We start from the raw sequence: 15318 nt of genomic DNA on the forward strand, positions 1-15318 counted from the left end.
CAAACCGTTCAAAATAGGATTGGACTTGGAGGTAGGTTGAAATTGGGTTTGAGATTTTCAGATGTTTGCATTATTCCTGACTGCCTTCAGTTTAGTTTAGTTTAGTTTAGTTTAGTTTAGTTTAGATTAGAGACACGGTGTGGAAACAGGTCCTTCAGCCCACTGAGTCCACACCGACCAGTGATCACCCATAAACTAATTCTGTCCTACACACTAAGGAAAATTTACAGAAGCCAATTAACCTGCAAACCTGCATGTTTTTAGAATGTGGGTGGAAACCGGAAAAAACCCACACGATCACAGGGAGAACGTACAAACTCCGTACAGACAGCACCCGTAGCCAGGATCAAACCCGGGTCTCTGGCACTGTAAGGCAGCAACTCTACCACTACGCCACTGTGCCTGCCCTGCAAAATAGGATTGGACTTGGCGGTGGGTTGAAATTGGGTTTGAGATTTGGTTATTTATGGAGATGCGCCTGAACAAAACACAGGACCTCATTACCATCTCTGGAATTTGTTTTGTAGTACACTAGCCAAACAGAGAAACTACCTGGCTATCAGGGTTTTGCAACATAAGTCCCGAACTGGAAATCTAGAGAAAGAAGGGGAGACAGGCAATGAAGCCAGACATTAATAAGGATATTATTGAAGGAAAAGGTAGCATTGACAAAGGAATTTGGAACGATAGTGGAAGAACAAAAAAGGAAACAGAGGCCTTGGAAAAAACATTGAAGGGATTGCAAGAAAGGAAAAGGCAGATTACAATAAACTTTGCATGACAGCAAGATTAACATAATTATTACCCTCCTCCTTATTAATTCTTTTCAAATCTTCCTGTGCAGACTTTGAAGTGATGTCCTAAATATCCCCATTCTGATCAAAATGTATTGAATGGACATGTTGTTGCAATATTTCAATCGCATCTTACATTCAGAGCACTCATTCAACAATAATTTCTGCTTGGAAAGGCTTGGAATGAGAATTAATTTTAATTTTAATGTTGATTTTGTTGGGTAAGTTGCCAAGATCTTCTGAATACTATCAGCCTCTACATAAAAAAACAGCTCTCACCTTTGATTTCAAACCTAGCCCAGAATCAGATGCTTATTTCATTACAAAATATAGAATATAATCATATCATTAAGACCTTACCTTGAATATATTAATGGACGTATTCATCAGCAGCGCAATATCATTGGGATCCAGCCTAAATATATCCGTTAATATTGACAGAGTTTGTTCACGATTCAGCAGAATATCCATCAATTTCAGATCCAGTTTCATGCCTATTAATTAAAATAGAGTACATATATTGTTCACTTTTGTTTATATCGTCTGCTTTGCTATATTCCAATGCAAGAATCATATGTTAACTATACCATTGGAATTTTAAAGATTGAGCACTGAGTGTGACTGTCATATTTTCAGTAGGACTTAAAGAATAAGAAAAATAAATAAGGCAGATGGAAGAATAAGAGTGCTGCCTGCTAAACACTCATCGCACCAGTCCTGGGCTTTGGTGACAGAGAGGGGTCCATGGGTGTGAGGTGGTTCAGATCGTCAGCTGGCATTTTCCCCTCCGGGATACCTACTCGCCTCCACTCCCTTCTGGTTGCTTAAATCAAAATACAGTATTTGTTTTAGAAAGGACAGTTTCACGAGGTTGGGTCAAACGCTGTTGAAGCAAGAATGCAACCCGGATTCTAGATCCTTTTGAAGCAGTCTTTCAAAGCTTGATTTTTTTTTCATCCCTAATGATTTAGAAACTGTGCTCATGGAGTTTATTTGTTTACTGAGAGTTATGAAGGATGACAAACACATTATCAATGTTCCCAGACATGTGAAAACCCAATGTATATCCCTGAAACCAATAAGCATTAATATTCTCAATGTTTCTAATTTCTTTCCCTCTAACATTCCTGTAAATCATAGAATTTTCTGCTGCTGAGTCAACATCAGTCCAGTGATGAAGTGGATAGTCTAAAAATGTCTCAAATCTCAGTTGTTGGAGATGCATCCAGGCAAGTCTGAGGCTTCCTTAAACATGGAGAGCTTATAGCAGATGGATCCTTTACGAAACATCAGCTATTGGTCCCCACATTTCAATCCATTATTCAATCCATTAATAATACCATTAATTTATCTTAATAAAGGTAAATATTTTTACCAATGAGTTCTCTTGAATGGACACTGATTTGAATCATTAACCCTGCCTTTCTCTTCACCCATGTTAACTGATCTGCTGAGTAATTCTAACATTGTAAGTGTCTCCATCAATACTTTGTAACATAATAATTATAAATATTCATACTGGGTAACAGCACAATACTTTACTAACGTATTCATAATGACCTTCAGATTATCTGTCAACAATATCTATGATCTTTTTGTGCTAAATGTGCCCTCATCAAATGGTAACTATTAAGGAGGGTAAATGATCAAACGGCACAGACAAACGCATGGAGGATAGAATAGCCACTCTGCATTTATGGTTAGCATCTCCAGATGAGAAAGGGTGGGGAAAGAAATAGCATCAGTACTGGGTAAAAAAGAACGTTCCATTTTTGAGATAGGATGATATGACAGAGATGCGCCATAAAAAGCATGTTAACAGTAAGCATCATAGAATGGTTTGGGAACAGCTCCATCCAAGACCGCAATAAATTGCAGAGTGTGTTGATGTAGCCCAGACCATCATGCAAACAAATCTCCCTTCCATTGATTCCATCAACACTTCACGTTGCCTCGACAAGGCCACCAGCATAATCAAGGACCAGTCTCACCCAGTCACTCCCTCTTCTCCCCTTTCCCATCAGGAAAGAGGGGTGCAACAGTGGGATAGTGGTAGAATTGCTACCTTACAGCGGGAGCTCCAGTTTCCTCTCACATTTCAAAGATGTACAGGATTGAAGATTAATTGGCTTATGTAAAATTGTAAATTGTCCCTAGTGTGTATAGGATAGTGAGGGTGAAATGGTCGGCACGGACTCAGTAGGCTAAAGGACCTGCTTCCATGCTGTTTCTCTAAAATGCATACCTCCAGATTCGAGGGTAGTTTAATCCCATCTGTTATAAGGAAACTGAACTGTCCTCACACCAACTAGATAGCGACCCTGATCTGCCATCTACGCTAAAGGTTGTTGGCTGCAACCTTCCCCCCATCGATGAACTGTACACTGCAAGGGCCAGGAAGAGAGCGGGTAAGATCATCTCTGACCCCTCTCACCCTGCCCACAAACTCTGAAGCACTTCCCTCTGGAAGGCGACTCCGGACAGTCAAAGCCGCCACAGCCAGACATAAAAAACGCTTTTTTCCATGAGCAGCGGCTCTATTCAACAGCCAAAAGTCTGTAGCCTCCTTGCGCTCTGGTATTTTATTTAATTCTTCACATTTTAAATTATAATGTTGTATATTTTATTGTCTACTGTGTATCGTGTTGTCACTTGCAAGCAAAGCACCAAGACAAATTCCTTGTATGTGTACATATTTGGCTAATAAAATTGATTAAATTCAATTCAATTCAACTCATCACAGAAACTGATCACGGTTACTAGCATTCAATAAATTCCAACAAATGGAAATGAAAGTAACAAATAAAAATGAGTCTTGAAAATAAAAGCAAAAAAGAAAAATGACGTTTCTATTTGGATGACATTTTATAAATTACATTTAATAATTTGAGTATGAAATCAAAAACTAGAACCAACCTTGAGTGTAAACAGTGTGCACGATGTCCATTGCACTGATAGTCAAGTTAAAAATGGCATCAGTGTTCAAATATATATTCTCATAAGAGGGACTGATCAGGTCTTTCACCGATTCCAATAATCTAAAAAATATTGTACATAAACAGTAGATTTAAATTCGCTTTCATATTTATAAAAGATTGCTTTTGATTGAACTGTGTACTTTCTCTTCAAAAGGGTAGTTGGTCCCGAGATCACTAAGGACATTTTTACAGAGTTGAGTGAGAAAACTAAACTGTATTTGAAAACTTACCAAGCCAAGCTGCAGACACCTCATAGTTGCCAGGATTCCTACATTTGACTTAATTTGTGCCCACACAGCTCCCTGCAGATCTTGCTGCCATAGCTGTCCCACAATGCAGACTGGTCCAAAGGCCACATTTAAGCCTCAGGCAAAACAACACCCTGCCCTCAAATTGTACTCTTGGCTCTTTCCCATGTTTGATGTCAGTACACATTATCTCTAAATATTAATGGTGATAAGTCACATTTAGAAATAGTTGAATAAGTAAATCATTGAATTACTTAATCAAATTAAAAAAGTTGTTATTGAAATGAAAAATTATAGATTTATGGAAAAAACACTTAATTCACGTAAATCAATTTAAAATATGTATTTACAATAAAGAAAAGCTCAAACTTTTTTTAATGGAGGTTAAATAATCTTATCTAAATGACTAAGATTGCTACTTACCATTGCTTATGTAAAGCTGAGGGTTATATATGAAGTGTATCTGGCCCCTCAGCCTGGTTCAATTAGGACCCATTCCAAACTCAGTGCTAAGGATGAAGTGGGAAGTCAGATGCAGCAAATCTAATCTCCAGCACGCACTGTACTGCAGTCCATGGGGAGACTGACATCAAATGCTGCTGGAAGGTCATCAACTCGGTGAAAGACGCTCTTTGGTCTGCCCGATCCTTGTTGACCTCCCAGCGGAGCGAGCTGTCTGTCAAGGAATGTTGCCGACTGGCCCGCTGCAGACTGCAGGAGTACGTGCTGAGGGACGCACTGAAGCTCGGTGCAGCCAACGCCAAGGCCCTGTGGGGGAGGACCACAGTCTAGGGTCCTTCCGCTGCTGAACATGGGGGGCAGGGTGTGGTGGAGACGCCCCTCCAAATAAGGGATACTGTGTAAAGGTGTGTAAATGTAAGTAAATGTCTGTGAATTTGGAAGTGAATGCCTTTATCGAATGTGTAACCTCCGGAAATGTCGGATGGGTTTTGTTAAAAAAAAGATCTTCTGTAAGCAAATATTTATTACTTGTATAAAGTATTTTTTGATATTAAAAAAAAAAAATGTACTGCAGTCCACGGATTGTGAAGATTGGAATGCACTGAGACACTCATTGCAGCTAAACAGGTGTTTGGTACTACAGTACTCTCAATTCATGGCCTTTGCTATCAGAGGCTCGTAGTTATCGAGCACAAAAACAAGGCATTCAGCCCAACTTGGCTATGCTGGAGAATGTGCTTACCTGATCCAATTTGCCCGATGTTTGGCCAATATCCCTCTAAACCTTTTCTTTCCAGGTACCTGAAATGTTGCAATTGTTCCTAACTCTACCATTCCTCTGATAGCTCATTCCATGCACCCAGCACACTCTGTCTGCAAAACATCGTCCTCAGGACCCCTTTAAATTTTCCTCAGCACCCTTCTGTTTTAGACGTCCCTATTGTGGGAAAAAGATTGTATTCAGTGCTCTTGCCTATTTCATATAACAAATGGGTTGTTATCAAGAAATAGTGGTGGCACAGTGGCGCAGCAGTTAAGTTGCATATATACAATGGCAGAGACCCGGGTTCGATCCTGACCACATGTCCTGTCTGTACGGAGTTTGCACATTCTCCCTGTGACCACATGGGTTTTTCTCCGGGTGCTCCAGTTTCCTCCCACATTCCAAAGATGTGCAGGGTTGTAGGATAATTGGCTTCCGTAAATTGTCCCTAGTGTGTAGGATAGAACTAGTGTATGGATGGCCGCTGGTCGGTGTGGACTCGGTGGGCCAAAGGACCTGTTTCCATGCTGTGTCTCTAAACTAAACAAACTAAATAATTGCAGCAGGACTAATCCAACCTTTAATCCCTCGCTGTCCAGTTGGGTGATCAGAAACACTCCCTATTAAGCTCACTTCACAGAATTTGGAAGGTGTTTCAGCAGCTTGCAGCAGGTTCTGAAGCTGTTCAATCAGCTAGAAGTTGCCAGCCACAAAGTATAGTGATGTGTTCCTAGTCCTACTAAGACTGATCTCTGGCAATTGTAGCGTGGAGTCAAATCCAGGATGAATGTCAAGTGCATTAACATGGATTATATATATCCAACTTTGTGACTGCTGCAATTTCACCTGAAAATGATGGCTTGCGCCACCTACTTCAGATAATGTAGCATTTTGGAGACACACGAGATTTTACCTGATTAACACCAAATTAAATGGGCTCAATCAATTTCTTGACAAGGATGCCTCTAAACATTACATTTCATCTTTTGGCACATGCAAACTCTGAAATCTTGTGATAATCTTGCACCTTGATATTATCAATGATGCAAAATCCAAACTGTTTGAACAGATAAACACTTACTAAAAGAGATAATTTTTAAGGACTGATTTTTCAGTCTGAAGAAGGGTCTCGACCCAAAACATCACCCATTCCTGAGATGCTGCCTGACCTGCTGAGTTACTCCAGCATTTTGTGAATAAATACCTTCGATTTGTACCAGCATCTGCAGTTATTTTCTTACACTAATTTTGAAGGACGGTGTTTCTTAAAACAGACAAAGGTTGAGAAACACGAAGTATAAGGAAATAAATTATTTTGACCACAGTCAGAATTCAATGGATTCTGGTGAAGGTGTAAAGAGAAGAGGACAATTAAGTGTGAGTGTTCTGAGAGAATAAAGTGTGAATGCTGAAAGCTCGAATGACAAGTTATCAAAAATTGCTGAACTCATTGTGCAATCTGAAAGGCTGCAATGTGCCGAGTTGGAAGATGAGCTGTTGTTTCTCTGGCCTGCGTTGAATTTCACTGAAACATTATTGGAGGCTGAAGACAGGGAGATCAGTGTAGGAGGCAATTGGAAAAGTAATCTGATAGGCAGCCTGAAAGTTTGGGGTTATGCTCACAGACTAAATGGAAATGATCTGCCATGGTCTCACAATCTGTGATTGCATCCCCCATTACCAAGATAAATATTTTTTGGGTAGAATTAAACAATTATCCCAAAATATTCTCACAAATATGGTTGTGATTTTTAAAGTATTTTCTGATCATTCTGTATACTGCCTACCCCTGCTGCAACAAGTCATATAAAAACATATCTAATTTGCCCTCTCTTGCTATCCATTTTCATGGACAAAATTTTAAACTAATCTAAAGCAATCAGCAGCACAAACTGAAAGATTATCATATGTTTGTCCAAAGCTGGTATATATTTTACACCCTTTTCTTGCTAATTCCTCTGTTGTTTTTATTTATGTTGTGATTATATATATGTATATATATATATATATATATATATATATATATATATATATATATACCTTTATTTGTCCCACACCGGGGAAATTTACAGTTACAGCAGCAAAGTGGATAGCAAGAGATCATTCATTATAAATAAAAGTAAAGACAAGGATAAATTGTCATCATTTACTGTGTATTCCTTAACTGTTCCTGTTGACTCGTCTGCTGGGAGTAGCGCTGGTTGTGCAGTCTCACAGCAGCGGGAAGGAAGGACCTCCTATATCTCTCCTTCACACACTTGGGGTGAAGGAGTCTGTCACTGAAGGAGTTACTTAGTGCAGTGACAGTGTCATGCGTGGGGTGGGAGTCGTTGTCCAGCAGCGATGTTAACTTTGCCATCATCCTCCCCTCTCCCACCGCCTGTACTGAGTCGAGGGGGCAACCCAGGACAGAGCTGGCCTTCCTGACCAGCTTGTCAAGTCTCTTCCCCTCCGCCGCTGAGATGCTGTTGCTCTAGCAGACCACTCCATAGAAAACGGCTGATGCAACCACAGTGTTGTAGAAGGTCCTTAGGAGTGCCCCCTGCACTCCAAAGGACCTGAGTCTCCTCAGCAGATAAAGTCTGCTCTGGCCCTTTTTGTATAGCGCATTGGTGTTTTCGGTCCAGTCCAATTTATTGTTGAGGTAAACACCCAGGTACTTATAAGAGTCCACCCTCCCGATGTCCATTCCCTGGATGTTCACCAGTGTCGGGGGGACCTGGCTGCGCCTGCGGAAATCCACCATCTCCCTGGTTTTCCCCGCGTTGATCAAAATTCAAGAATATTGCCATTTTCTGTGATTCCTTCTCCTTCCAATGCTACTGTTTAAATCTGAGTATGCAATTGTTTCTTTAACTCATTTCATTCTTGTCTCTCTCCCAATGTTTTCAACTCTATTTTGTCCTACAAAAAATGGATCTTAGCCATTCACTTACTTTCTCAACTTTCAAAATAGGTTTCTACTTTGCCTGCCTGCAAAATGCAACATTTAGCTACGGTGTGTATAAATCAAAGCTACATAAAGATGGACAGTATGATAAAAATGTTGAACGTGATTTACTTCCCAAACCTACTAAGTCTCATGGCTTACATTTGTTGCTCGACACATTAATCTATTCACTCATTTGTGCCTTTTAATGAACATATATTAGCTAGACCAAAAATAGTATTGACTATTATTATATTAATATATTAAATCTATTTGGCCAGTTTAAACTTATTTCATAATCACAAAGGCTGTAAAATAGATAGAAGAATGGCCAACTGGCAGAAGGCAAAGAATGGAAACAAAGGGAGCTTTTTCTGGTTGGCTGCCGGTGGTTGGTGGTGTTCCGCAAGGGTCATTGCGGGTCCACTACTTTTCATGTTATATGTTAATGATCTGGATGGCTTTGTCGCCAAGTTTGTGGATGATACAAAGATAAGTGGAGGGGCAGGTAATGTTGTGGAAGCTGAGGCCACATTTGGAATATTGTGAGCAGTTTTGTGCCCCTTATCTGAGGAATGGTGTGCTGGCTTTTGAGAGGGTCCAGAGAAGGTTTACGATCCTGGGAATGATTGGGTTAATGTATGAGGAGCGTTTGATGGCTCTGGGTCTGTACTGGCTGGAGTTTAGGGGGGATCTGATCCAAACCTACTGAATAATGAACGGCCTAGATAGAATGGACGTGGAAAGGAATTTTCCAGTGATGAGAAATCTAGCGCTGAGGGCACAGCCTCAGTATAAAAGGACATACTTTAAGAATGGAGATAAGGAGGAGTTTCTTTAGCCAAAGGGTGGTGAAACAATGAAATTCATTGCCACAGACAGCTGTGGAGGCCAAGACAATAGATATTTTTTAAGTGGATATTAATAGGTTTTTGCTCAGTAACAGCACCAAAGGTTACAGGGAAAAGGTAGGAGAATGGAGTTGAAAGGGAAAAATCGATCGGCTATGATCAAATAGCAGAGTGAACTTCTGTCTTAAGGTCTAAATCCCCATTATTCTACACCACCCCATCCCAACTACCACTTTCCACAATTCTCTTGCCATCCTCCTGCACAAGTCAAGAGGTATTTTACAATAATTAATTAACTAATTAGCACATCTTGGAGAAGTGTGGGGAAATTGGAAGATTCAAGTGAAACGTGAAAGGTTGCAGGGAGAATGTACAAACTCCACGCAGGCAGCACCTAAGGTCAGGATTCAACCTGGCCACTGGAGCTGTGCATCAGTAGCTCTACTGAAGTGCCTCAGTGCTGTCAGATGAAGGTGAGGTGGACTTTATGGGAATAACAGGGCTGAATGGATCCTTCTGGTGTCAGATACCTGATCAATGCTGACCGGCTTTATTCTTATTATCAATAAAAACTATAAAAGTTGAAAACACACAGCAAGTTAATGTGGAGGTAGGAGCATTAGTAGATCATTCAGCCCCTTGCTCTGGCATTCAGTAAAATCATGGTTGATCCAGCATCCCTCCTGTGCACTTGTTGAAAACATGTTGTTTCCAGTTGCAATGAGGGCAGCAGAGGAATAGATAGGTCAAAGGGAATTTTTCTGAATACCAGAATGCCAACATAATTCCACTGTTTATGGAATTGATTGGTTGGTAGATCAATGAGAATCATTCAAAAGAGAATGGAAAAATGGATATGTTAAATCTATGAAATCAAGATTGGCTCTGTGGAAGAGAACAGAAGCCAAACCATGTTGGAAATGCCCAGCATATCAGACAATGTTTGTGAACAGAGACAAGCAGAGTTATATGCAGACGGATAACATGCAGCAGAACTGGCATTTCTAAAAGGAACAGAGAAATCAAGTTACCCTAAATTGTTGAATTTGAATGAGAAAACAAACTGTTGGATGAACTCAGCTGGTCAAGCAGCATCTTTGGGAAGATTGGAATTACAGGCATTTCAGGTCGTAACCCTGCATCAGAACTGTTGATTTCACAGGGGCATTAACCTGAAAGGTTAATTCTGTCCATTCACAGATTTTGGTTGTGGCGGCGCCTAACGGCTGCGGCTCGCTAGCAGTCTGTTCGTCTTTTTTCCTTTTTTTTTGTTGTGTGTCGGTGTTGGGTGGTTTTTGTATTTTTTTTTGGTTGTGTATGTGTGGGGGGTGGTGGTGTGGGTGGGGGGTGGCAGGGGGGGTGGGGGAAACTTTTCTCTTCCTCATGGCGCGGGGTGCGGCTCGGCTGCGGGGCCTAACATCGCCCAGTGCGGCTTGGCCGCTGGACTTAACATCGCCCGGTGCGGCTTGGCCGCTGGACTTAACAGTGCCCGGTGCAGCTCGGCCGCGGGACTTAACATCGCCCGGTGCGGCTCGGCTGCGGGACTTTACATCGCTGGTGCGGCTCGGCTGCGGGACTTTACATCGCTGGTGCGGCTCGACCACGGGACTTTACATCGCCCGGTGCGGCTCGACTGCCGGACTTAACATCGCCCGGTGCGGCTCGGCTGCGGGACTTTACATCGCTGGTGCGGCTCGACCACGGGACTTTACATCGCCCGGTGCGGCTCGACTGCGGGACTTAACATCGCCCGGTGCGGCTCGGCTGCGGGACTTTACATTGCTGGTGCGGCTCGACCACGGGACTTAGCTGCGCAAGGCTCGGTCGCGGGGCCTTTCATCGCCCGGCTCGGCCGCGAGACGTTTCAGCGCCTGGTGCGATTCGGCCGGGGGGACTTCCATCCCCTTGCGGGGACTGTGCAGGTCGGTCGGGGACGAGCTGTCTGTCCGTGGGTGTGGGGAAGAGAGTGGAAGTTTTGTTGCCTCCATCACAGTGAGGGGGTGTTTGGAGTCACTGTGATGGACGTTTGTGTTGGGGCTATGTGTCTTGTGTTCTTTTTTTTCTATGACTGCTATGTAGTTTCGTTCGGTACTTCGGTACCGAATGACAAATAAAGCTCTGTTATACTGTTATACTGTTATGAGTATTTGCGTATTTTCTATTTTTAATTCACATTTACAAAGCAATCTCAGTGCTGGTATTTATTTTAAGATTCATTTATTTAGGCCGTTCTTTTAGGAAGATGTGGAGACATTTTTTTAGTCATGTGGGTGGTGAATCTGTGAAATTCTTTGCCACAGGCTGTGGAGGCCAAGTCAGTGGATATTTTTAAGGCAGAGATAGATAGATTCTTGATTAATACAGGTATCAGAGGTTATGGGGAGAAGGCAGGAGAATGGGGTTAGGAGGGAGAGATAGATCAGCCACGATTGAATGGTGGAGTAGACTGAAGAAGGGTCTCGTGCTGAAACGTCACCCATTCCTTCTCTCCAGAGATGCTGCCTGACCCACTGAGTTACTCCAGCATTCTGTGTCTACTAGCGGAGTAGACTTGATGGGCCAAATGGCCTAATTTTACTCCTATCACTTATGACCTAATGCCAGCATTTGAATTGTGTTTTTATTTCAATTCTTATTCAGACCCAATTGATTCCAATGGACAGGAGATATTGTTCACCTGTCCAACTCCTGAAACTATTCCTCTATCCTAAGCTCTGAGATGGGATAGAGTGACTAAAATAATTTATAAAATGTAACATCCTCATTGACCGAGGACTGCCCAAAATGGAGAAAGAATATATGGGATGGCATTGGCAACCAAGTCCATTTAGCAGGAACACACAGAATCTTGGTGTAAATGGCAAGAGTTCACCACTTCCCAAACTATCATAGAACATAGAACATAGAAAATAGGTGCAGGAGGAGGCCATTTGGCCCTTCGAGCCAGCACCGCCATTCATTGTGATCATGGCTGATCGTCCACAATCAATAACCCGTGCCTGCCTTCTCGCCATATCCCTTGATTCCACTAGCCCCTAGAACTCTATCTAACTCTCTGTTAAATCCATCCAGTGATTTGGCCTCCACTGCCCTCTGTGGGAGAGAATTCCACAAATTCACAACTCTCTGGGTGAAAAAGTTCCTTCTCACCTCAGTTTTAAATGGCCTCCCCTTTATTCTACGACTGTGGCCCCTGGTTCTGGACTCCCCCAACATTGGGAACATTTTTCCTGCATCTAGCTTGTCCAGTCCTTTTATAATTTTATACGATTCTATAAGATCCCCTCTCATCCTTCTAAACTCCAGTGAATACAAGCCTAGCCATTTCAATCTTTCCTCATATGACAGTCCCGCCATCTCAGGGATCAATCTCGTGAACCTACGCTGCACTGCCTCAATTACAAGGAGATCCTTCCTCAAATTAGGAGACCAAAACTGTACATAATACTCCAGATGTGGTCTTAACAGGGCCATGTACAACTGCAGAAGAACCTCTTTACTCCTATACTGAAATCCTCTCGTTATGAAGGCCAACATGCTGTTAGTTTTCTTCACTGCCTGCTGTACCTGCACGACAACTTTCAATGACCAGTGTACTCGGACCCGGGTCTCGCTGCACCTCCCCCTTACCTAACCTAACACCATTGAGATAATAATCTGCCTCCTTGTTTTTGCCGCCAAAGTGGTTAACCTCACATTTATCTATATTATACTGCATCTGCCACGCTTCTGCCCACTCACTCAACCTGTCCAGGTCACCCTGCAACCTCCTAACATCCTCTTCACAGTGCCACCCAGCTTTGTGTCATCCGCAAACATGCTAGTGTTGCTTCTAATTCCCTCTTCCAAATCATTAATATATATGGTAAACAGTTGAGGCCCCAACACTGAGCCTTGCGGCACTCCACTCGCCACTGCCTGCCATTCTGAAAAGGACCCATTTACTCCTACTCTTGGCTTCCTGACTGCCAACCAATTTTCTATCCATGTCAACACCCTACCCCCAATACCATGTGCTCTAATTTTACTCACCAATCTCCTGTGTGGGACCTTATCAAAGGCTTTCTGAAAGTCTAGATACACTACATCCACTGGCTCCCCTTCATCCATTTTACTTATCACATCCTCAAAAAATTCCAGAAGATTAGTCAAGCATGATTTCCCTTTCATAAATCCATGCTGACTTGGAGTTATCCTTTTCCTGCTATCCAAATGCACCGCTATTACCTCTTTAATAATTGACTCCAGCATCTTTCCCACCACCAAAGACAGGCTAACTGGTCTGTAATTTCCCGTTTTCTCTCTCGCTCCTTTTCTTGAAAAGTGGGATAACATTAGCTATCCTCCGTCAACCTAGCAGCACCTGCCCACTTGTAGCAAGCGGTGGTCCTTCATCGGCTGACTACTCCTTCGAACTTCTACAGGTGTATGGTGAAGAGCATATTGATTGATTACATCACAGCCTGGTTTGGTCAAATATCTAAGAACATAGGAAGCTGCAGAGAGTGGTGGACATGAATCAGTCCATCATAGCAATTGCAGGAACGCTGCCTCAAGAAGGCAGCTAATATTATCAAAATTCCACACCACCTAGGCCGCACTCTCGTCATGTTACTTTTGGGAAGAAGGTACAGGTGCATGAAAACTGTTCCCTATAGATTCAAGGACAGCTACTTCCCATTGACCATTGGGCTCTTGAACTGCACTGCACAACCCTAACTAACCACAACCCTACCTCAGCATCATAAAAGTATTATGGACTTGTATAAGGGATGCACTATGTACTTCAGCTTGTATGATTATGGTCTGGTTACTGGGTATAAATGATGATTTATTGCATCATTGTTTATTGTATATTTAGATGATTTTAAATGATTTAGATGAAGGGATTAAAACTAACATTAGCAAATTTGCAGATGACACAAAGCTGGATGGCAGTTTGAACTGTGAGGAGGATGCTATGAGGATGCAGGGTGACTTATTGGGTGAGTGGGCAGATGCATGGCCGATGCAGTTTAATGTGCATAAATGTGAGGTTATCCACTTTGGTGGCAAGAACAGGAAGATAGATTATTATCTGAATGGTGTCAAGTTAGGAAAAGGGGAAGTACAACTAGATCTGGGTGTCCTTGTATATCAGTCACTGAAAGTAAGCATGCAGGTACAGCAGGCAGTGAAGAAAGCTAATGGCATGTTGGCCTTCATAACAAGAGGAGTTGAGTAAAGGAGCAAGGAGGTCCTTCTGCAGTTGAACAGGGACCTGGTGAGACCGCACCTGGAGTATTGTGTGCAATTTTGGTCTCCGAATTTGAGGACGGACATTCTTGCTATTGAGGGAGTGCAGCGTAGTTTCACGAGGTTAATTCCCGGGATGGCTGGACTGTCATATGTTGAAAGACAGGAGCGACTGGGCTTGTATACACTGGAATTTAGAAGGATGAGGTGGGATCTTATTGAAACATATAGGATAATTAGGGGATTGGACACATTAGAGGCAGGAAACATGTTCCCAATGTTGGGGGAGTCCAGAACAAGGGGCCATAGTTTAAGAATAAGGGGTAGGCCATTTAGAACGGAGATGAGGAAGAACTTTTTCAGTCAGAGAGTGGTGAAGGTGTGGAATTCTCTGCCTCAGAAGGCAGTGGAGGCCAGTTCGTTGGATGCTTTCAAGAGAGAGCTGGATAGAGCTCTTAAGGATAGCGGAGTGAGGGGGTATGGGGTGAAGGCAGGAACGGGGTACTGATTGAGAGTGATCAGCCATGATCGCATTGAATGGCGGTGCTGGCTCGAAGGGCTGAATGGCCTACTCCTGCACCTATTGTCTATTGTCTATTGTATACACTGGAATTTAGAAGGATGAGAGGGGATCTTATTGAAACATATAAAATTATTAAGGGATTGGACACGCTAGAGGCAGGAAACATGTTCCCGATGTTGGGGGAGTTCCGAACCTGGGGCCACAGTTTAAGAGTAAGGGGTAGGCCATTTAGAACGGATATGAGGAAAAGCTTTTTCACCCAGAGAGTTGTGAATCTCTGCCTCAGAAGGCAGTGGAGGCTGATTCTCTGGATACTTTCAAGAGAGAGTTAGATTGAGCTCTTAAAGATAGCGGAGTCAAGGGATATGGGGAGAAGGCAGGAACGGGGTACTGATTGTGGATGATCAGCGATGATCACAGTGAATGGTGGTGCTGGCTTGAAGGGCAGAATGGCATAATCCTGCACCTATTGTCTATTGTCATGTTATTGTGCCTGTAAACATTGCAGCAAGTAAGAATGTTATTGTTCTACTTC

General features: G+C 42.6%; 1 protein-coding gene across 1 annotated transcript in view; it reads right to left on the bottom strand.

Annotated features, from left to right (window-relative positions):
- The window catches only part of LOC144609539 (uncharacterized), a 233413-nt gene that overhangs the window by 184338 nt on the left and 33757 nt on the right, over window positions 1-15318 (bottom strand). The window contains exons 7-8 of the mRNA XM_078428046.1: window positions 3711-3832; window positions 1155-1288 (exon numbers count right to left, since the gene is read on the bottom strand). Of these exons, the coding sequence (XP_078284172.1) occupies window positions 1155-1288; window positions 3711-3832 (256 nt within the window). The remainder of the gene's footprint in view (window positions 1-1154; window positions 1289-3710; window positions 3833-15318) is intronic.

The sequence above is a fragment of the Rhinoraja longicauda genome, chromosome 2 (assembly GCF_053455715.1).
Source record: "Rhinoraja longicauda isolate Sanriku21f chromosome 2, sRhiLon1.1, whole genome shotgun sequence".
Taxonomy (NCBI): domain Eukaryota; kingdom Metazoa; phylum Chordata; class Chondrichthyes; order Rajiformes; family Arhynchobatidae; genus Rhinoraja; species Rhinoraja longicauda.